At 39.4% G+C, this 24,637-nt stretch overlaps 1 protein-coding gene across 1 annotated transcript in view; it reads left to right on the top strand.

Annotated features, from left to right (window-relative positions):
• The window catches only part of CPM (carboxypeptidase M), a 289,531-nt gene that overhangs the window by 258,178 nt on the left and 6,716 nt on the right, over positions 1–24,637 (top strand). Inside the window, exons 6-8 of the mRNA XM_060025195.2 lie at positions 832–1,016; positions 1,717–1,887; positions 5,421–5,573. Of these exons, the coding sequence (XP_059881178.1) occupies positions 832–1,016; positions 1,717–1,887; positions 5,421–5,573 (509 nt within the window). The remainder of the gene's footprint in view (positions 1–831; positions 1,017–1,716; positions 1,888–5,420; positions 5,574–24,637) is intronic.

The raw sequence follows: 24,637 nt of genomic DNA, 5'->3' as shown, positions 1-24,637 counted from the left end.
GTTGATTTATTAAGCCAGCACACGAACTAATCACAAAGAAGGGTGAGTCTTGTAGTATTTCTGATTTAAAGTTTATTGTGTTTCAAGCAGCCTCAGGAAGTTTGGAATTTCTCAAATGTCTGATAAACACTGATATTTGTGCAATTAAAAATTTGTTTTTACCAAAGATTAATAAATCACCACTTGATTCCCTCCCACGTTTAAGTTTCTTAGCCTCTTTAAAAACATGGCCAGTCCACTTTTCAGAAATACGTTTGTATAGAATAGCATGTTCCTGTTGTTTCTGTTACCAATTGCTATGGAACAAACTGCCCCTAAATTGAGGGGCTTAAAACAACCACCTCTTTAGTTACTTTCCACTCTGTAAGTTAGGAATTTGGGCAGGGCAGAGCAGGGATGGCTAATCTCTATGCCATGATGTCAGGGGCTTCAGCTGGGGTCTGGCTGGGACCGTATCTCTAGAGTCTCAGTTCTGGCTGTCACCTGGGTTCCTCATTCTTGCACATTGACCCTTGACGTGGATAGCACTGGGGTCTCAGGGTTCCAAATGGGAGTGTCGAGAGCAAAAGCCCCGAAATGCAAACACTTATCAGACCTCTGCTTACAGCCGAATCACTACTGTCCCATTGGCAAGAACAAGTCACACGGGAGGGGACAACATATTGTGTGAATGCCAGCTGTGATTCACTGGAGGCTGACAAGGCAACCATCCACCACCTCTGTACTCATATTTGGAAAAACACCTGGAGCCCAAAGCAAAGGTCTACACACTGCACGAATCTGCTCCCTCAGACAGCAATAGTAAACCCTAAAAAATTCTTTCTTTTAAAGGGAAAATAGTAACTTCTATGACCTGAATAGAAATTTCCCCGATGCTTTTGAATTTAATACTGTACCAAGGCAGCCTGAAACTGTGGCAGTCATGAAGTGGCTGAATACAGAGACATTTGTCCTTTCTGCAAACCTCCACGGTGGTGCCCTGGTGGCCAGTTACCCATTTGATAATGGTGTTCCAGGTAAGCAAACTTGGGCCCAGCTCTTGCTTTCTAAGTCCAGAGTGAAACTGCAAACTCTCTGCCTCTGAATGGGGATACACTCTTCCTCTCCCCACTTAACTTCTCTGGCAGGGATAGAAAGAGAACCCATTCTCTTGACCCCCAGCTATCCTTCCTACAATTTATAAACAGTAGATGGGCAAGGTGGCTGAACTGATAACAACACGGGATTCCTTGACATTTATCAGTGAAACAGTAAAATTGGGATTTAAATTAGCCCACAAAAGGCAACACGGCTAAATAAATAAATAAATAAAACTAATCATGTAAGTAATAGTTCCTGATTCCTCTTAAAACTGTGGGATAAAGTATGTACCAAGGACTTAAAGTATTCGAGTGGCTTCATTTAATCCCTACAGTACCTAAGGAAAGTTTACTGACCTCCAGAAATCAGCAAGGGTGACTAAGAGGGTATTTAACTTTTAAGCTGACTGAGAAGGAGTTTAGACATGGACATGGTTGTTTTGTGTAATATTGCCTTCTGTATGTCCATTAAAAACTAGGAAGAGGAGTAAAGGGAGTATTCGTGGAAGTGGGTAGAGGATCTCCCTAGGAAATTAGAGCCTTTGTGTGTGATGTGATGATGTATGTGCTAATATGGTGTGTGTTTCCTCCAACTATAACTTCATCTAAAAGGTCTTGGTCTGTCTTTCATGTACAGCCACTGGAACATTATACTCTCGGAGCTTAACCCCTGATGATGATGTTTTTCAATATCTTGCACGTACCTACGCTTCAAGAAATCCCGACATGAGGAAAAGAAATCCATGTAGAACTAAAATAGAGTTTCCTGGTGGAATTGTAAATGGATACTTTTGGTATCCACTCAAAGGTGAGTTTCTCTTCATTCTGCTATTCTCCTTACTGCCTTCCCCCAGAGGTGCCAGCTGGCCTTCACCCCAGCAGTTGCCAAAAGTTAGGCACAGCGCAGTCCCTTCAGTCATGTCTCTGTCAGCTAATATCACAGAGCAGTGAGGGGAACCGATCATTTGAGAGATGCTCAGACATGTTCCCCACTGCCAAAGCCTCCTAACTTCAGACACTGGTTCAGCCTTTACCTTGGAGCTGGGAACTGTGCCAGGAAAGATGAACAGGACACAGATATTAAGCCCAAGTTTAATAGAGAAGAGCAACATACAAATAAATAATTGTGATGGCATGTAATGTGAATAAAAGTAGAGATTTAGGGCTTCCCTTGGTGGCGCAGTGGTTAAGAATCTGCCTGCCAACACAGGGGACACGGGTTTGAGCCCTGGTCTGGGAAGATCTCACATCTCAGTTGCACGGAGCAACTAAGCCCGTGCATCACAACTACTGAGCCTGCGCTCTAGAGCCCACGATCCACAACTACTGAGCCTGCGTGCCACAACTACTGAAGCCCACACGCCTAGAGCCCGTGCTCCGCAACAAGGAGAGCCACTGTAATGAGAAGCCCGCCACCGCATCGAAGAGTAGCCCCTGCTCACCGCAACTAGAGAAAGACCGCGCACAGCAAGTAAGACCCAACGCAGCCAAAAAAAAAAAGTAAAATTTTTTAAAAGTAGAGATTTAGAAAAGGTACAGTGTATCACAGGGGTGTAAATCCAAAATACATCAGGGAGTAGTGAAGGCCTTAGAGAAATGTAATGCTTATGTCTCATCCAGTGGGGACAGTTGCTACTTAGAACAAGGTAATTATTGCCATGCAGCAGTGGGGGGCAATATTGCCAGATCTTCCAGTTTGTGAAGCAAGCTGGATATTTCCATGAAGTCTCCTGATTTTAAAACCACTTTGCAGGCTAAACGAAAGAGCCCTCTAGTTTTTCTCCCTTGGAACAGGACGGCCAGGCGAGGGAGGGAGTGAGAAGCTGGCCGTGTAGGGAACGTGGTGGAGGGGTGTTCTTGTCAGAAGGAATAATATAAGCAGAAGCCCAGGGGTGTCAGAGTCCTAGTCTGGAAATTGACAGAGAATAGGAGGGACCTAGGACAGAAGGGTGAGAGGGGAGACAGTGGGCTGGAACCAGGTTTCCACTGCCTCAGTGGCAAGTGCCCCCTTCCAGACAGGTCAGCTGACCCTACCAACAGCAACCCCCATCCTGCATTTCTGCACGCAGCCTACTTCCTCAGTTGTCACTTTGGATGCACAGGCTATCAAGTAGTCTTGCATAAGCTGGGACTTTTGTGTCTGGGCAGGTCTCTGCCAGCTTTCCAGATAATATAAATAAGCATAGACCACAAGTGAGAGGAACCAGGACCAGCCAGATACCACAACATCCCAAACTTCTCTCCGATGTCCGAGAGACAGCCTCCCCACTCCCGCCACAGGGCTGTAGCCTAGTCCCCGCTCACTACTCTCCATAGGGAGGAGAGGGCCCCCTCCTGCCCAGTGGCAGTGCTGTCCTTCATGTGCATTGTCTGTAACTTTCAAGACAGATCCAGATGTGTGGGAGATTAACTAGGAACCTAATTTTGCTATTGGGAGTTGTTCCCTAGTGTGCCTGTGTCAGCTGTGTATCTCTGTGAGAAAAAAAGAAGGCAGAGCCAGAAACTTTGAGGCGCTTAGAACAGAGCATTCTGGCTCAGCCTGGAGGCTTTTTCGGCCAGGCCTGACTGGCATTATCTGGAGTGGCACACACCCTCCACACTTGGTATTCTCCAGCCAGCATGCTTTGCACACCTGTTTTGCATGCCTATTTTGCCATTTAACTTCTTTCTACCTGAGACACAGCCATCCAGCCAAGGGCTTTTGTTTTGTTTCATTTCTCTCTTCCTTTTTTCCTTCTTCTATTTCCTGGTGAAAATGAGGTCAGAGAGAAATACAAAACTTGTAGGTAAAGGAAAAGAAAGGACAGAGTAATTCTTCCTGGCTAAAATCTGTACGTACATAGGTATTACTCAATGTTGACATAATATTTTGACCATTTTATGAGCATACATTTTTTTTACTTTGTTACTCCCCAATACCCTGATGAAATTGAGAATACATATTTCACTGGGCAGATACCAAGTATAACTAATTAAAATCTCGCAGAGACTACTTCCTTCCAAGTTACCATATTTCTCCAAATCCAAGATGCCACTGATTGTAAAACATGTCCCACCAAGAAAGAGAAAAGTTGCCAGCCAAACTAATAACCCAATGATGCTATTCAGCCATCAAATTTAAGATACTTCCCAATTCAGAGATTTTAAAATATGAAAAGTTTTGCATCTTAGAAACTATAAAATACAGTTATAACCCTTTGAAAATAGGGTGTTGAGAGGTAAGAACTAGAAAGTGAGTATGGGCAGTGGTAACCCCAGAAGTACCAGGAGCCTGGGTCTTCCCCTGCTCCCTGAGAATCAGCATGGCACCTTCCCTCTCATCCCCAAACGCAGTGCGGTGTGATGGCTGAGAGCATGGGGGCGCTAGGAAGATGGCCTGTGCTCCAGTCTCAGCCATTCACTGGCAAGAATCCCTGGGCACATGACCTACCATTTGTGATTAAGCTTCCTCATCTGTAAAATACGAGTGATAATTACTGTGAGGATTAAATGTGTGGATGGTGAAGCTCTTCAAACAGTACCTAGCAAGAGCAAACACTCAGTAAACACTGGCATTATTATTCCTCCAAATTCATATACTTAGCTTTACAGAATAAATGTGTTTATGAATGGTTTGTAGAAATATTTTAAAAGAAAATATCACTCTAGTTTATATCTGTTTAAAATGTAATTTAGGAAGAAATGTAACTTGAAGAATCCTTTTTTTTTTTTAAATAAATTTATTTATTTTTGGCTGCATTGGGTCTTCATTGCTGTGCGTGGGCTTTCTCTAGTTGTGGCAAGCAGGGGCTACTCTTCGTTGTGCTGTGTGGCCGTCTCATTGCAGTGGCTTCTCTTGTTGTGAAGCACAGGCTCTAGGCACACAGGCTTCAATAGTTGTGGCTCGCGGGCTCTAGAGTGCAGGCTCAGTAGTTGTGGCACACGGGCTTAGTTGCTCTGTGGCACGTGGGATCTTCCCAGACCAGGGATTGAACCTGTGTCCCCTGCATCAGCAGGCGGATTCTTAACCACTGCGCCACCAGGGAAACCCTTGAAGAATCCTTTTTGTAATTGTGATTTTTAAAAAGGACCCTTCCTCTACCCCTCACTTAATTTTGATGCACAGCTAAGCATCAGTCAGCTCTGATTCAGTTACCCATATGGGAGTATTTAGGATTGCTTTGTCATGCCTGGATAATAAAATGTCAAGCTCTAATTGTACTTGCTAATATGTCAAATTCATCTTTTCCTGTTTACGTGTACTTTCATTACCACTGTCTGATTCACCTGTCCCCAAGGTACGTGATACTTGGCTTCACTCCAATTTCAGACCTTAAAAAAATTAAATATGCTTGTGTTTAGGTGGAATGCAAGATTACAACTACATCTGGGCCCAGTGTTTTGAAATTACGTTGGAGCTGTCATGCTGTAAATATCCTCGCAAGGAGAAGCTTCCAAGCTTCTGGAACGAAAACAAAGACTCACTGATTGACTATATAAAACAGGTGCACATAGGTTTGTAAGATTTTCTTATTAATTCCTGTTAACACAAAATATAGCATCTGGCAAACCCTCTGGGCTGAGAAAATGCAAGCCCCTATTTATGTTTTCTAGGTATAGCCTCATTTTTAGTACCAGAACAATGGTTCAGAATTCTCTCTGCGTGAACATCTGCAGCCTGTGAGAAGTGCAGCACCTATTGGTTCATGTAAGAGAAAGCATGATGTGTGTTACTTTAATATGAGGGTGTAAAATCCAGGGTACTTCTAATTTTACAAGTTGAATGACCTGGAAATCTGGCAAAAGATCAGGAAAACAGGCTGTTACTCTGTTACATTTATCACCCATTTAGAAAGAAGCCAAGTTTGCTTGTCACTTGCCATATAATATCACAGACCAGAGAACTTTGGACATGCCATTTTGCATTTCTTCTAGAACTGGGGTGGTTATCTAGCACCGTTAGCTTCAACCCCTCCCACCCCTCAACTCTGCCAAATGACCTGGCATTGGGAGTCTTTGCAGCCTGTTTTTTGATGGCTGTCTGGCCTTTATCACAGATGAGCAGACTTAATGTGACAAGAGTGGTCCTTCTCAAACACGTGCAGCAGACTCACCAGGAGGGTTTGTTAAAATGAGATTGCCAGGCCCCATCCCCAGAGTTTCTGATTTAGTGGGTCTGGAATGATTAACATCTTCCCTGGTGATGCTGACGCTGCCCGTCCAGGGACTACTCTTCGAAAACCATTGTACTAGAGCAACACGTTGCTTGTGATGATGATGGAATCCTCGGCAGGGTGTGGAAGGCTCTTCTGCATTGCCCAGGTTAGTTATTTTTCTCCATTGGGAACGGCTTGGGGGAGAAAGGTATCAGGAATTAGGGCGACAGTTATGCTACCACATCAAGCCAAAGTGGAGGATGTGTGTTTGTGCTGAAGAGGTTTGCATCGTGGGCCTGCTGCATAATTGCATAATTCCTGGATTTTCTGCATGCTTCACACCAAAGCTTCCCACCTGCTGAAAAGAGATGGAGACGGTTGAGGCAGGGAAAAGTCAGAAGCAGAGGGGTACAGGGCTGAGTGCAAGGAAAATTAGGAGCTTCCCTTGGCCACACATCCCTACCATGGCTACTCCTTCCCCCTTTCATATTTGACTCCCAACCTCTTCACCCCCATGACACAAGTACGCAAAGGTTATTTTTGAATTGGCAGAGCTGCATCTAACTGGCTGAGACATTTATGGGGTAGGTTGATGGGGGAGATTACGAAATGTCATCTTTCTTTTTCACCAGCATCTTAATAATTTTTATTAAGCTTATTATTGGGTCTTTCTCCTTTTTCATTATGTCACCAGACTTTGTATTCTGGTATGTCTCTACTTGACTTTTCTCATGAGGCACATTTCTACTTTTACTGTATTTCTACCTATATTAACTTTTAGTGTGTACTCTGTCCTTTTCTAAAATTCCTTCTTCAGAAGCATCAGCATGGGAGTGCAACTGAACATGAAATACACTCCATGAACTGCACTGCTATCTTCGGAATTTCAGTCTAGCTGGAAAGGTTATTTGCTGAGCCCTGAATTAAGGTGGGCTCTGAAGTATCCTGCTGAAATAACATTGCCAGTGAAGGAGCTTTGTCAGCTGGGAGTAATAGCATATGCCTTTTCTCACCCCAGCTTGTTCTAAGGCTCCGATGGGGTCATTCTTTCAATTAAATCTCACTGCCAACCTCAATCTAAACTCAGGTCCTTTGGTGCTGTGTTGTCATGCTTAGAGGGTTGACTAGGCTCCTGTTGGGATGAGGGTAAGGCAGACATTAAGTTGAGTGTGAATTCTAGGGATCTGGAATGTCCTGCTTGTTCCCTCTCTGGGGAGAAGCAAAGATGAGCAAGACGTGATATTACCTGCTGCTGTTCTCTCCCTTGAACTCCTCAGAGCAGATCTGAACCCAGAGGTTTGGGGGATGGCCCACAGCATCCAGAAACCTAAGCAACCTGGACCTGAGAGAATCTGGTATGTGTTGAGTTCCAGAAGCCTGTGAGACACAGCTAGGCATCTGTTATCAGATCCAAAGTCAGTGGCAGCTATAATCATTAGGTGGGGACATGGGAGTGAACAGTCTCCCGAGTACCACCGGCTCAGACTCTGCGCTGTGGCCAGTCCTTGCCCAGCACGGGCTTTTCATCCACACAGCTCGATACATCCCCAAGGGAAGGAGAGCTTTACATTTCTGCCCCTCATTTCCAGATGTGGCCACAAAATTTAAGTCTCAGATTTTATTCTCCTTTGCTTATTATCTGAGCTTTTTTCAAAATTTTGCTTTTTGTTCTCCTGATGTCATAGTGCTGGCTGTCTCTGAATCTCTTTGGATCTTCTGGTCTTTTTTCAATTTTCGATTTCAGCATATAGAAATAAATAATCTCTTCTGGTAAAACAATCACTTCCTTCTAAGTGAAAAGTTTGGTGGTGCCTGGACAGAATATTGAAAAGACGTATAGATCAAAGGCAGCTTATATTTGGCAGGTGCTATGGGGTTTTCCTCTAATAGAAATTCTGTATTTAAGAATGGTCTGTGTTTGTTCAGTAACAGAGTGACATTCAGATATTCCCAGCTTGAACAATTGTCTCTAGGTTTGGCTAAGGGTCATACAGAAATGAATCTTTTAATCTTTAGAGGACATTGAATGAGAGTCAAAACTGGAATATGAAGACTTTTGGCAATCGACCTGAATCCAAATTACTCTTCCTTTTCCCATGTTTGAGGATAGTCAGACTACCAGTCCCTGGAAATCTTTGTTTAGTTTGACACATGATATAGGGGTGTTGTGTGGGTACCTAAGGCCATCCAAAAACACTGTTCATAGACTGTCAAAAATATTCAAATCTGTTCTGTTAAAGTGTAACAACCAATTCCAGCCAAGAAGGAATTTGCAAATTTTTTTTAATTTGAAGTATAGTTGTTTTATAAGTTGTCTTAATTTCTGCTGTACAGCTATAAATATATATAGCTGAATATATATGCATATTCTTTTTCATGTTCTTTTCCATTATGGTTTATCACAGGATATTGAATATAGTTCCCCGTGCTATACAGTAGGACCTTGTTGTTTATCCATTCTATACATAATAGTTTGCGTCTGCTAATCCCAAACCTCCAATCCATCCCTCTCCCACCCCCTCCCCCTTGGCAAACACAGTCTGTTTTCTATGTCTGTGAGTCTGTTTCTGTTTCGTAGATATGTTCATTTGTGGCATATTTTAGATTCTACATATAGTGATATCACATGGTATTTGTCTCTCTCTTTCTGACTTCACTTAATATGATAACCTCAAGGTACATCCACGTTGCTGCAAATGGCATTATTTCATTCTTTTTTATGGCTGAGTAGTATTCCATTGTATGTATGTACCACATCTTCTTTATCCATTCATCTGTCGATGGACATTTTAGGTTGTTTCCATGTCTTGGCCTTTGTGAACAGTGCTGCTATGAACATAGGGGTGCATGGATCCTTTTGAATTATAGTTTTGTCTGGATATATGCCCCGGAGTGGGATTGCTCGATAATATTGTAATTCTATTTTTAGTTTTTTGAGGGACCTCCATTGTGTTTTCGATAGTGGCTGCACCAACTTACATTCCCACCAACAGTGTAGGAGGGTTCCATTTTCTCCACACCCTCTCCAGCACTTGTTATTTGTGGACTTTTTAATGATGTCCATTCTGACTAGTGTGAGGTAATACCTCATTGTAGTTTTGATTTCCATTTCTCTAATAATTAGCGATGTTGAGTATCTTTTCATGTGCCTGTTGGCCGTCTGTATGTGTTCTTTGGAGAACTGTCTATTTAGATTGTCTGCCCATTTTTCAATTGGGTTTTTTCTTTTAATTGAATTGTATGAGCTGTTTGTATATTTTGGAGATTAATCCCTTGTCAGTCGCATAGTTTGTAAATATTTTCTCTCAGTCCGTAGGTTGTCTTTTCATTTTGTTTATGGTTTCCTTTGCTGGGCAAAAGCTTATAAATTTGATTAGGTCCTGTTTGTTTATTTTTGTTTTTATTTCTATTGCCTTGGGAGACCTATGAATACATCGCTTCAATTTATGTCAGAGAATGTTTTGCCTATGTTCTCTTCTAGGAGTTTTATGGTGTCGTGTCTTATATTTAAGTCTTTAAGCCATTTTGAGTTTATTTTTGTGTATGGTGTAACAGTGTATTCTAACTTCATTGGTTTATGTGCAGCAGTCCAGCTTTCCCAATACCACTTGCTGAAGGGACTGTCTTTTGTCCATTGTATATTCTTGCCTCCTTTGTCAAAGATTAATTGACCATAGGTGTGTGGGTTTATTTCTGGGCTCTCTATTCTCGTCCGTTGATCCATATGTCTGTTTTTGTGCCAGTACCATGCTGTTTTGATTACTGTTTGCTAAATTTTTTTTAAGGTACCATGACATTTTTTTCTTGGTGTCTTCTGCCTTAGCATCCTGAATCTTTGGTGTAAAGTCAATTTCAAAGATAGCTTAATTTTTTATGAGTTTGGGTTGGTTTTGTTTGATTTTGTTGGTTTTGAAGATGACAATGAAAAATAGAAAAGATGCCAACACACATACTGCCATTACTACAAGCTATCTTGCTCAAATGCACAGACTTTCAAAGTGGCAGGAAGACTATAAGCTAGTTCAGAGACCTAAGAAAGGAAGAAATAAGCACAGCTTCCTCCTTCACATATTCTTGCTCTTGCGGAACAAAGATGAACTGAGACCCCAGCAACTTATCCAGTATTTGTGTCAACTTCAAACTTATATAGTTAGTCTTTCTTTTCCTTGTATCATTTTTCTTATCCAAATAAGAAGAGAGAGAAGGATTAAGAAAGGATTAATATTCGTTGAGCCTCCTGTTCTGTTACTTGTGTTTGATCTTCACAACAATCCTGGAAGGTATACATATTATCCCCATATTATAGGTGATGAAATTGAGGCTAGGGAATGTTTAGTGACTTGGGAGCTGTGATTCTAATGTGTTGCTGCAAATGGCATTATTTCATTCTTTTTTAATGGCTGAGTAATATTCCATTGTATATATGTACCACATCTTTATCTATTCCTCTGCTGATGGACATTTAGGTTGCTTCCATATGTTGGCTATTGTTCAACAGTGCTGCAGTGAACATTGGGGTGCATGTGTCTTTTTGAATTATGGCCTTCTCTGGGTATATGCCCAGGAGTGGGATTGTTGGATCATATGGTAGTTCTATTTTTAGTTTTTTAAGGAACCTCCATACTGTTTTCCATAGTGGCTGCACCAATTTACATTCCCACCAACAGTGTAGGAGGGTTCCCTTCTCTCCATACCCTCTCCAGCACTTGTTTGTAGACTTCTTGATGATGGCCATTCTGACTGGTGTGAGGTGATACCTTATTGTAGCTTTGATTTGCATTTCTCTAATTTTTAGTGACACTGCGCATCTTTTCATGTGCCTCTTGTCCATCTGTATGTCTTTTTGGAGAAATGTCTATTTAGGTCTTCTGCCCATTTTTTGACTGGGTTGTTTTTTTGATATTGAGCCCATGAGCTGTTTGTAAATTTTGGAGATTAACTCCTTGTCAGTCGCATTGTTTGCAAATATTTTCTCCCATTCTGTGGGTCGTCTTTGTTTTGTTTATGGTTTCCGTTGCTGTGCAAAGCCTTCTGAGTTTCATTAGGTCCCATTTGTTTATTTTTGTTTTTATTTCCATTACTCTAGGAGACGTATGCAAAAAGATATTGCTGCAATTTATGCCAAAGAATGTTCTGCCTGTTTTCCTCTAAGAGTGTTCTAGTATCCGATCTTACATTTAGGTCCATAATCCATTTTGAGTTAATTTTTATGTATGGAGTTAAAGAGTGTTCTAATTTCATTTTTTTACATGTAGCTGTCCAGTTTTCCCAGCACCATTTACTGAAGAGACTGTCTTTTCTCCATTGTATAGTCTTGACTCCTTTGTTGTAGATTGTGACCATAGGTGTGTGGGTTTATTTCTGGGCTTTCTATCCTATTCCATTGATCTATTTTTCTGTTTTTGTTCCAGTACCATACTGTTCTGATGACTGTAGCTTTGTAGTATAGTCTGAAGTCAGGGAGCCTGATTCCTCCATCTCCATTTTTCTTTCTGAAGATTGCTTTGGCTATTCAAGGTCTTTTGTGTCTGCATACAAATTTTAAGATTTTTTGTTCTAATTCTATGGAAAATGCCATTGGTAATTTGATAGGGATTGCATTTGTAGATTGCCTTGGGCAGTATAGTCATTTTGACAATATGATAATATTTTGACAATTTTGACAATATTTCTTCCAATCCAAGAACACGGTATATCTTTCCATCTGTTTGTGTCATCTTCAATTTCTTTCATCAGCATCTTATAGTTTTCTGAATACAGATCTTTTGCCTCCTTAGGTAGGTTTATTCCTAGGTATTTTACTCTTTTTGATGTGATGGTAAATGGGATTGTTTCTTTAATTTCTCTTTCTGATCTTTCATTGCTAGTGTATACAAATGCAACAGACTTCTGTATTTATTTTGTATCCTGCAACTTTACCAAATTCATTGATGAGCTCTAGTAGTTTTCTGGTAGCATCTTTAGGATTTTCTATGTATAGTATCATGTCGTCTGCAAACAGTGACAGTTTTACTTCTTCTTTCTCAGTTTGGATTCCTTTTACTTCTTTTTCTTCTCTGCCATGGCTAGGACTTCCAACACTATGTTGAATAAAAGTGGCAAAAGTGGACATCCTCGTCTTGTTCCTGATCTTACAGGAAATGCTTTCAGCTTTTCACCGTTGAGTATGATGTTAGCTGTAGGCTTGTTATATATGGCCCTTATTATGTTGAGGTAGATTCCCTCTATGCACACTTTTGGAAGAGTTTTTATCATAAATGGATGTTGAATTTTGTCAAAAGCTTTCTCTACATCTATTGAGATGATCACATGGTTTTTATTCTTCGATTTGTTGACATGGTGTATCACTGATTGATTTGTAGATACTGAAAAATCCTTGTATCCCTGGGATGAATCCCACTTGATCATGGTTTATGATCCTTTTCATGTACTGACAGATTCAGTTTTCTAGTATTTTGTTGAGGATTTCTGCATCCGTGTTCATCCGTGATATTGGCCTGTAATTTTCTTTTTTGTGGTATCTTTATCTGGTTTTGGTATCAGGGTGATTGTGGCCTCATAGAATGAGTTGGGAAGTGTTCCTTCCTCTGCAATTTTTTGGAAGACTTTGAGAAGGACTGGTGTTAGCTCTTGTCTAATTGTTGGATAGAATTCACCTGTGGAGCCATCTGGTCCTGGACTTTTGTTTGTTGGGAGTTTTTTTTTTTTTTTTTTTTTTGCAGTACGCGGGCCTCTCACTGTCGTGGCCCCTCCCGTTGCGGAGCACAGGCTCCAGACGCACAGGCTCAGCGGCCATGGCTCACGGGCCCAGCCCCTCTGCGGCATGCGGGATCCTCCCAGACCGGGACACGATCCCGCGTCCCCTGCATCGGCAGCCAGACTCCCAACCGCTGTGCCACCAGGGAAGCCCCTGTTGGGGATTTTTTAATCACAGTTTTAATTTCAGTACTTGTGATTGGTCTGTTCATATTTTCTAATTCTTCCTGGTTCAGTCTTGGAAGGTTATATCTTTCTAAGAATTTGTCCATTTCTTCTAGGTTATCCATTTTATTGGCATATGGTTGCTTGTAGTAGTCTCTTATGATCCTTTGTATTTCTGTGGTGTCCATTGTAACGTTTTTCATTTCTAATTGTATTGATTTGAGCCCTCTCTCTGTTTTGCTTGATGAGTCTGGCTAAAGGTTTGTCAATTTTGTTTATCTTTTCAAAGAACCAGTTCTTAGTTTCATTGATCTTTTCTATTGTTTTCTTTGTCTCTATTTCATTTATTTCTGCTCTGATCTTTATGATTTCTTTCCTTCTAAGTTTGGATTTTGTTTGTTCTTCTTTCTCTGTTTGCTTCAGGTGTAAGGTTAGGTTATTTGAGATTTTTCTTGTTTCCTAAGATTGTATTGCTATAAAATTCCCTCTTAAAACTGCTTTTGCTGTGTCGTGTAGGTTTTGGATTGTCATATTTTCATTTTCATTTGTCTCTAGTTATTTTTTTACTTCCTTGGATTTCTTCAATGCCCCATTGGTTGTTTAGTAGCATTTGTTTAGCCCCCACATGTTTTTTTTTTTAAAGGATTATATCATATAGACTATATTTTCTGTTCAAAATGCAGTTAAACTAGAAATCAATAACAAATATGCAATATATATTTGGAAATTATGAAACATAATTCTGAGTAACTCATAATTCAAAGAAGAAGAAATAATGGAAATTAGAAAATATTTAAATCTTAATGATAATGAAAAATACTGCCTATCCAAATTTGTGGGATTGAGTTAAAACAATGTGTAGAGGGAAATTTATAGCATTTAAATGCTTATGTCAGGGTAGAAGGGCTGGTGATTAATGAATATATTATAATAGTCTCTACTGTTGCAAGATGAATTACACCAAAAGCTAATGGTGTAGAACAACAATAAATATCTATCTTCTCTCATAGTTTTTGTGGGTCAGGATTTCAAAAGCATGGCTACATGGTTCTGGCTTGAGGTGTCTCGTGAGGTTGCAGTCACATCATCTGAAGGCTTGAATAAAAGAGAAGCATCCACTTCCAAGGTTGTTAGCTGGCAAGCTGGTGCTGGCTGTTGGCAGGGAGGCCTCAGTTTCTCTCCACCTGGCCCTTCACAGAGGGCTGCTTATATGTTCTCATTAGATGGTGGCTAGGTTCTCCCAAGTGGGTGATCCGAAAGAGGAAAAGCCAGGCAGAAGCTATTCTTTTTGTGACCTATTCTTGGAAGCCACATACCATCATTTTTGCCACATTCTATTTGTGAGAAGTGAGTCACTAAGTCTTGTTCACAGGAGGAGGAAAATCAGGTCCCATTTTTTTTTTAAGGAAAGGGTGTCAAAGCATTTTAAAACAATCACAATGAGCTGAGCATCTATTCATTGTAGAGGTGAGAAAAAAACTCTAGCAAAATAAGCCCAAGGAAACAGAAAAAAGGTAATTTTAAATGACAACGTCAGAAATTAACAAAATAGAAAACATATACACAATAATCTGTAAAGTCCAAATTTGGTTTTTTGAAAAAGCTGACAAAATTGACAAAATTCTAGTGAGAATGAAGAAAAAAAGAGAGGAGGTACAAATAAACAACATGAGAAATAAGGAACAAGTACAGATGCTACAGAGAATAACGGGGGCACTGTGAGTATATTCTTTAAAAACAAGAGGATATTATACATAACTTTATGCCACTAATTTTTTAAAATCATAAACAAAATTGATACATTTCTAGAAAACTGTAACCTACTAAAACAGACTTAAGAAACAGAAAAACTGAATAATCCTATAACAATTTAAAAATCTGTCAGTAGTTTAAAATCCTCCCTCAAAAAAGAAGGTCTTACAGGCAGGCTCTACCAAGTGGAAAAATACACTAGTAATTCCAGTCTTAAACAAACTATTCCAGATTACATAAAAGGGAAAAGAAGAGGTAGGAACACTCTGTAACTCCTTTTCTGAAGCAAGAATAACCTTGATAGCAAAATCTAAACATGTCATTGCAAAATAGGAAAATTACAGGTCAAATACACGATGTGAACATTCCTTAAGACGTTAGCAAATCAAATCAAAAGTAAATTTCTATAAACGAGCAGCAAACAGAAAGTGTTCACAGCAGCACCGCTAATAATAAATAATGGAAACAACCCAAATGCCTATCAACAGTAAAATAGATACTAGAAATTATAGCATATTAACATAATGGAATGTATTCAGCAATGAAAACCAATGAAATACAGCTACAAGCAGTAACACGGGTGAATCACTGGAATATAATATTGAAAAAAAGAAGCCATGAAAGAAGATGTAATAAAATTCCATAGGATTAAGTCTAAAAACATGCAAAATGATTAAACACATATGATAAAACTACAAAATCCAGGATGGTGCTCTCTCAAAGGGAAAAGAAGTTAATAGGATCAGGGAGAGGCACATAAGAAATAACAGAGGTAACAGTAATGTTCTTTATATCTTCTGTAAGCTTCATAAGCTTTCTTTTATAGCTACTCAATATTTAATTTAAAAGCCTCAAAACAACTAACAGAATGAACAATAGCTCCTGGTATGGTCTCTTCCATCTCATATGCTCTAAATTTCTTTACAGCATAGGAAGGAGTACTGCAGCTCACATTCTATAACAATAGGTGAGAATTTTCTCCAAGCTCTCCTGAATGTTGATTTTTAAAAGAAATTTGGAATATATGCCAAATAGAACTTTCATAATTTTGATTATCTAGCCACATATTAAAACAACCATACCATTTGCTTTGTCATTTTAATAAGTATGTTTCTGTCTTAACCATATTCCAGCTACAAGTAAAAAAACTGGAAAGCTATTCAAGCTTTCAGTCATAATAATGTCAAAAACTGTTCTGTGGTTTTTGAATTTACCCACTCCAAATAGAACAGACAAAAAATTTTTGTTTGAATTCACTTTAACTCTCTGGTTGTTTAATCTTTTCTATTATTGTTGCAATTTGTCACCCTTAACTACAATAATACACGATTTTTAGACCTTCATACCAAAATAACTACTTGGTTCCTTGAAAATGGAGGGGGAAGGTGGGCAGGAATCCGTGGTTTCACTGAAACTATAGCATGTGTTTGACAGGCCAAAAGAAATATTCAGGAGTAGTTCCATGGCAACATAGCTTTAGACAACAAATGAACCAAAGACTCTATATGTACTGGTGGTGATAAATGCTAAATGGCTGAGAGGAGTTCTATTTTTTCTGGTCTCTGATGGAGACCTGTTCTTTCAGGTCCAACTCTTAGACTGTTTGAGAGCTTCAAGTAATTTAAGTAAATCCAAAAGTGTAGACAATATGAATAAAACATGTTTAAACCTATTATTTCAGCTTTGTTGAGGTACAATAGACATAAAATTACAAGACGTTTAAAATGTACATTGTGGTGATTTGATGTATGTGTACATTGTGAAAGGATTCCACCCATCTCATTAATTAACACATCCATCACCTCACGTTTTTATCCTTTTTGGGGGGAGGTAAGAGCATTTAAGTTCTACTCTTTCAGCAAATTTCAATTATATAACACACTGTTATCACTACAGTCACCATGTTTTTCGTTAGATCCTCAGACCTTATTCATCTTATAACTGAAACTTTGTACCCTATGACCAAGCTCTCTTTATTTCGCCACATCGCGCCCTGCTTTGCTTCTAGCCTTTGGCTTTTTTTTAAGATTTCACGTATAAGTGATTCTATGCAGTATTTGTCTTCCTCTGCCTGGCTTATTTGAGATTAATTACATTTAAAAAGTATTCCAACCCATGTCCTCAAAAGCTGTATAATCTTCCTTTACAAACCAGAGTTTTTATTTAAATTGTAAAAAAAAAAATACGTTTTGCATTTTTTTCTTATTATTCATCAATTTTATACACATCAGTGTATACATGTCAATCCCAATCGCCCATTTCATCACACCACCACCACCACCACCCCACCTCTTACCCCCCTTGGTGTCCAGACGTTTCTTCTCTACATCTCTGTCTCAATTTCTGCCCTGCAAACTGGTTCATCTGTACCATTTTTCTAGGTTCCACATATATCTGTTAATATACAATATTTGTTTTTCTCTTTCTGGCTTACTTCACTCTGTATGATAGTCTCTAGATCCATCCACATCTCAACAAATGACCAATTTTGTTCCTTTTTATGGCTGAGTAATATTCCACTGTATATATGTACCACATCTTCTTTATCCATTCATCTGTCAATGGGCATTTAGGTTGCTTCCATGACCTGGCTATTGTAAATAGTGCTGCAGTGGACATTGGGGTGCATGTGTCTTTTTGAATTATGGTTTTCTCTGGGTATATGCCCAGTAGTGGAATTGCTGGATCATATGGTAATTCTATTTTTAGTTTTTTAAGGAACCTCCATACTGTTCTCCATAGTGGCTGTATCAATTTACATTCCCACCAGCAGTGCAAGAGGGTTCCCTTTCCTCCACACCCTCTCCAGCATTTGTTGTTTGTAGGTTTTCTGATGATGCCCATTCTAACTGGTGTGAGGTGATACCTCATTGTAGTTTTGATTTGCATTTCTCTAATAATTAGTGATGTTGAGCAGCTTCATGTGCTTTTTGGCCATCTGTATGTCTTCTTTGGAGAAATGTCTATTTAGGTCTTCTGCCCATTTTTGGATTGGGTTGTTTGTTTTTTTAATATTGAGCTGCATGAGATGCTTGTAAATTTTGGAGATTAATCCTTTGTCAGTTGCTTCATTTGCAAATATTTTCTCCCATACTGAGAGTTGTTTTTTCGTCTTGTTTCTGGTTTCCTTTGCTATGCAAAAGCTTTGATGTTTCATTAGGTTCCATTTGTTTATTTTTGTTTTTATTTCCATTACTCTAGGAGATGGATCAAAAAAGATCTTGCTGTGATTTATGTCAAAGAGTATTCTTCCTATGTTTTCCTCTAAGAGTTTTATAGTGTCCAGTCTTACATTTAGGTCTCTAATCCATTTTGAGTTTATTTTTGTGTGTGGTGTTAGGGAGTGTTCTAATTTCATTCTTTTACATGTAGCTGTCCAGTTTTCCCAGCACCACTTATTTAAGTGACTCTCTTTTCTCCATTGTATATCCTTGCCTCCTTTGTCATACATTAGTTGACCATAAGTGTGTGGCTTTATCTCTGGGCTTTCTATCTTGTTCCATTGATCTATGTTTCTATTTATGTGCCAGTACCATATTGTCTTGATTACTGTACCTTTGTAGTATAGTCTGAACTCAGGAAGTCTGATTCCTTCAGCTTTGCTTTTTTCCCTCAAGACTGCTTTGGCTATTTGGGGTCCTTTGTGTTTCCATACAAATTTTAAGATTTTTTGTTGTAGTTCTGTAAAAACTGCCATTGGTAATTTGATAGGGATTGCATTGAATCTGTAGATTGCTTTGGGTAGTATAGTCATTTTCACAATGTTGATTCTTCCAATCCAAGAACATGGTATATCTCTCCATTTGTTGGTATCATCTTTAATTTCTTTCATCATTGTCTTATAGTTTTCTGCATACAGGTCTTTTGTCTCCCTAGGTAGTTTTATTCCTAGGTATTTTATTCTTTTTGTTGCAATGGTGAATGGGATTGTTTCCTTAATTTCTCTTTCTGATCTTTCATTGTTAGCGTATAGGAATGCAAGAGATTTCTGTGCATTAATTTTGTATCCTGCAACTTTACCAAATTCATTGATTAGCTCTAGTAGTTTTCTGGTGGCATCTTTAGGATTCTCTATGTATACAATCATGTCATCTGCAAACAGTGACAGTTTTACTTCTTCTTTTCCAATTTGGATTCCTTTTATTTCTTTTTCTTCCTTGATTGCCATGGCTAGGAATTCCAAAACTATGTTGAATAATAGTGGTGAGAGCGGACATCCTTGTCTTGTACCTGATCTTAGAGGAAATGCTTTCAGTTTTTCACAATTGATAGGTATGTTTGCTGCAGGTTTGTCATATATGGCCTTTATTATGTTGAGGTAGGTTCACTCTATGCCCACTTTCTGGAGAGTTTTTATCATAAATGGGTGTTGAATTTTGTCAAAAGCTTTTTCTGCATCTATCGAGATGATCATATGATTTTTATTATTCAATTCGTTAATATGTCATTGATTGAATTGCATATACTGAAGAATCCTTGCATCCCTGAGATAAATCCCACTTGATCTTGGTGTATGATCCTTTTAATGTGCTGTTTGATTCTGCTTGCTAGTAATGTGTTGAGGATTTTTGCATCTATATTCATCAGTCATATTGGTTTGTAAGTTTCTTGTTTTGTGGTATCTTTATCTGGTTTTGGTATCAGGGTGATGGTGGCCTCATAGAATAAGTTGGGAAGTGTTCCTTCCTCTGCAATTTTTTGGAAGACTTTGAGAAGGATTGGTGTTAGCTCTTGTCTAATTGGATAGAAATCACCTGTGAAGCCATCTGGTCCTGGACTTTGGTTTTTTGGAAGATTTTTAATCACAGTTTCAATTTCATTACTTGAGATTGATCTGTTCATATTTTCTGTTTCTTCCCAGTTCAGTCTTAGAGGTTATACCTTTCTAAAAATTTGTCCATTTGTTCCAGGTTGTCCATTTTATTGGCATAGAGTTGCTTGTAGTAAACTCTTAGGATGCTTTGTATTTCTGCAGTGTCTGTTGTAACTTCTCCTTTTTCATTTCTAATTTTATTTATGAGTCCTCTCCCTCTTTTTCTTGATGAGTGTGGATAATGGTTTATCAATTTTGTTTATCTTCTCAAAGAACCAGCTTTTAGTTTTATTGATCTTTGCTATTGTTTTCTTTGTTTCTATGTCAGCTGTGATCTTTATGATTTCTTTCCTTCTGCTAACTTTGGGTTTTGTTTGTTCTTCTTTCTCTAGTTCCTTTAGGTGTAAGGTTGGATTGTTTATTTGAGATTTTTCTTGTAGCTTGAGGTAGGCTTGTATAGCTATAAACTTCCCTCTTAAAACTGCTTTTGCTGCATCCCATAGGTTTTGGATTGTCGTGTTTTCATTGTCATTTGTCTCTAGGTATTTTTTGATTTCTTCTTTGATTTCTTCAGTGATCGCTTGGTTATTTAGTAACGTATTGTTTAGCCTCCATGTGTTGGTGTTTTTTACGTTTTCTTCCGTGTAATTCATTTCTAATCTCATAGTGTTGTGGTCAGAAAAGATGCTAGATATGATTTCAGTTTTCTTAAATTTACTGAGGCTTGATTTGTGACCCAAGATGTGATCTATCCTGGAGAATGTTCCATGCGCACTTGAGAAGAAAGTGAAATCTGGTTTTGGATGGAATGTCCTATAAATATCAATTAAATCTATATGGTCTATTGTGTCATTTAAACCTTGTGTTTCCTTATATATTTTCATTTTGGATGATCTGTCCATTGGTGTAAGTGAGGTGTTAAAGTCCCCCACTATTACTGTGTTACTGTCGATTTCCTCTTTTATAGCTGTTAGCAGTTGCCTTATGTATTAAGGTGCTCCTATGTTGGGTGCATATATATTTATAATTGTTGTATTTTTTTCCTGGATTGATCCCTTGATCATTATGTAGTGTCCTTCCTTGTCTCTTGTAACATTCTTTGTTTTAAAGTCTATTTTATCTGATATGAGTATTGCTACTCCAGCTTTCTTTTGATTTCCATTTGCATGGAATATCTTTTTCCATCCCCTCACTTTCAGTCTGTATGTGTCCCTAGGTCTGAAGTGGGTCTCTTGTAGACAGCATATAGATGGGTCTTGTTTTTGTATCCATTCAGTAAGCCTGTGTCTTTTGGTTGGAGCACCTAATCCATTTATGTTTAAAGTAATTATCGATACATATGTTCCTATGACCATTTACTTAATTGTTTTGGGTTTGTTTTGTACATTCTTTTCTTCTCTTGTGTTTCCCACTTAGAGAAGTTCCTTTAGCATTTGTTTTAGAGCTGGTTTGGTGGGGCTGAATTCTCTTAGCTTTTGCTTGTCTCTAAAGCTTTTGGTTTCTCCATCGAATCTGAATGAGATCCTTGCCAGGTAGAGTAATCTTGATTGTAGGTTCTTCCCTTTCATCACTTTAAGTCTATCATGCCACTCCCTTCTGACTTGTAGAGTTTCTGCTGAGAAATCAGCTGTTAACCTCATGGGAGTTCCCTTCTATGTTATTTGTCATTTTTCCCTTGCTGCTTTCAATAGTTTTTGTCTTTAATTTTTGTCAATTTGATTACTATGTGTCTCAGCATGTTTCTCCTTGGGTTTATCCTGTTTGGGACTCTCTGCACTTCCAGGACTTGGGTGGCTTTTTCCTTTCCCATGTTAGGGAAGTTTTCGACTATAATCTCTTGAAATATTTTCTCTGGTCCTTTCTTTCTTCTCCTTCTGGGACCCCTATAATGCGAATGTTGTTGCGTTTAATGTTGTCCCAGACGTCTCTTAGGCTGTCTTCATTTCTTTTCATCCTTTTTTCTTTATTCTGTTCTGCAGCAGTGAATTCCACCATTCTGTCTTCCAGGTCACTTATCCGTTCTCCGCCTCAGTTATTCTACTATTGATTCCTTCTAGTGTAGTTTTCATTTCAGTTATTGTATTGTTCATCTCTGTTCTTTAATTCTTCTAGGTTTTTGTTAAACATTTCTTGCATCTTCTTGATCTTTGCCTCCAGTCATTTTCCGAGGTCTTGGATCATCTTCACTATCATTATTGTGAATTATTCTTCTGGAAGGTTGCCTATCTCCACTTTATTTAGTTGTTTTTCTGGGGTTTTATCTTTTTCCTTTATCTGGTACATAGCCCTTTGCCTTTTCATCTTGTCTTTCTGTGAATGTGGTTTTTGTTCCACAGGCTGCAGGACTGTAGTTCTTCTTGCTTCTGCTGTCTGCCCTCTGGTGGATGAGGCTTTCTAAGAGGCTTGTGCAAGTTTCCTGATGGGCGGGTCTGGTGGTGGGTAAAGCTGACTGTTGCTCTGGTGGGCAGAGCTCAGTAAAACTTTAATCCTCTTGATTGCTGATGGGTGGGGCTGGGTTCCCTCCCTGTTGGTTGTTTGGCCTGAGGTAACCCAACACTGGAGACTACCTGGGCTCTTTGGTGGGGCTAATGGCAGACTCTGGGAGGGCTCACGCCAAGTAGTACTTCCCAGAACTTCTACTGCCAGTGTCCTTGTCCCCACGGTGAGACACAGCCACCCCCGCCTCTGCAGGAGACCCTCCAACAGTAGCAGGTAGGTCTGGTTCAGTCTCCCCTGGGGTCACTGCTCCTTCCCCTGGGTCCCGATGCGCACACTACTTTGTGCCCTCCAAGAGTGGAGTCTCTGTTTCCCCCAGTCCTGTTGAAGTCCTGCAATCAAATCCCGCTAGCCTTCAAAGTCTGATTCTCTAGGAATTCCTCCTCCCGTTGCTGGACCCACAGGTTGGGAAGCCTGACGTGGGGCGCAGAACCTTCACTCCAGTGGGTGGACTTCTATGGTATAAGTGTTCTCCAGTTTGTGAGTCACCCACTCAGCAGTTATGGAATTTGATTTTACTGTGATTGTGCCCCTCATACCATCTCATTGTGGCTTCTCCTTTGTCTTTGGATGTGGGGTATCTTTTTTGGTGAGTTCCAGTGTCTTCCTGTCGATGATAGTCCAGCAGCTAGTTGTGATTCTGGTGTTCTCACAAGAGAGTGAGAGCAAGTCCTTCTACTCCATCTTGGTTCAGGCTATATATCCCCCATGTTTTTTAGTTTTATTTTCTTGTAGTTGATTTCTAATCTCATATGTTGTGGTTGGAAAAGATACTTGATATGATTTCAGTTTTCTCAAATTTACCAATTTATGCTTTGTGGCCCAGCATGTGATCAATCCTGGAGAATGTTCCTTGTGCACTTGAGAGGAATGTGTATTTTGCTGCTTTTGGATGGAATGCTCTATAAACATCAATTAAGTCCATCTGGTCTAATGTGTCATTTAAGGCCTGTGTTTCCTTATTGATTTTCTGTCTGGATGATCTGTCCATTGATGAAAGTGGGGTGTTAAAGTCCCCTACTGTTACTGTGTTACTGTCAATTTCTCCTTCTGTGGCTTTTAGTATTTGGCTTAAATATTGAGGTGCTCCTATGTTGGGTGCATATATATTTACAATTGTCATATCTTCTTCTTGGACTGCTCCCTTGATCATTATGTAGTGTCCTTCTTTGTCTCTTGTAATAGTCTTTATTTTAAAGTCTATTTTGTCTGCTATGAGTATTGCTACTCCAGCTTTCTTTTGATTTCCATTTGCATGGAATGCCTTTTTACATCCCCTCACTTTCAGTCTAAATGTGTCCCTAGATCTGAAGTGCTCTTGTAGACAGCATATATACAGGTTTTTGTATCCATTCAGCTAGTCTGTGTCTTTTGGTTGGAGCATTTAATCTGTTTATGTTTAAGGTAATTATTGATATGTATGTTCTTATTGCCATTTTGTTAATTGTTCTGGATTTGTAGGTCTTTTTTCTTCCCTTCCTCTTTTGTTCTCTTGTGATTTGATGACTAACTTTAGCATTGTGTTTGAATGCCTTTTCCTTTTTTGTGTGTGTCTCTGTTGTGCATTTTCGGTTTGTGGCTACCATGAGGTTTTGCTATAGCAGTCTATACATAAACAAGATTGTTTTGTTTGCGGTACACGGGCCTCTCACTGTTCTGGTCTCTCCCGTTGCGGAGCACAGGCTGCAGATGCGCAGGCTCAGTGGCCATGGCTCACGGGCCCAGGCGCTCCGTGGCATGTGGGATCTTCCCGGACCGGGGCAAGAACCTGTGTCCCCTGCATCGGCAGGCAGACTCTCAACCACTGCGCCACCAGGGAAGCCCAAACAAGATTGTTTTAAGTTGCCAGTTTTTTAATTTCAAATGCATTTCCTGTATCCTGCATCTTTGCTCTCTTCTTCTCACAGTTGCTGGGTTTGATATCATATTTGTGTGCCTATGATTCCCTACCTTTACTGTATGTTTGCCTTTACCAGTGAGTTTTTCCATTTGTAATTTTCTTGTTTCTAGTTGTGGCCTTTTCTTTTGCCCATAGAGAAGTTCCTTTAGTATTTGTTGCAAAGCTGGTCTGTTGGTGCTGAATTCTTTTAGCTTTTGCTTGTCTGTAAAGCTTTTGATTTCTCCATTGAATCTGAATGAAAGCCTTGCTGGGTATTCTTGGTTGTAGGTTATTCCCTTTCATCACATTAAATATATCGTGCCACTCCCTTCTGGCCTGCAGAGTTTCTGCTGAGAAATCAGCTGATAACCTTATGGGAATTCCGTTGTATGTTATTTGTTGCTTTTCCCTTGTTGCTTTTAACATTTTTTGTCTTTAATTTTTTGTCAATTTGATTACTATGTGTCTTCATATGTTCCTCCTTGGGTTTATCCTGCCTAGGACTCTCTGTGCTTCCTGGACTTGGGTGACTGTTTCCTTTCCCATGTTAAGGAATTTTTCA

Source organism: Delphinus delphis, chromosome 11 (assembly GCF_949987515.2).
Source record: "Delphinus delphis chromosome 11, mDelDel1.2, whole genome shotgun sequence".
Lineage (NCBI taxonomy): Eukaryota > Metazoa > Chordata > Mammalia > Artiodactyla > Delphinidae > Delphinus > Delphinus delphis.
The sequence above is the reverse complement of the archived record's forward strand: the minus strand, read 5'-3'. Positions and strand labels throughout refer to the sequence as shown.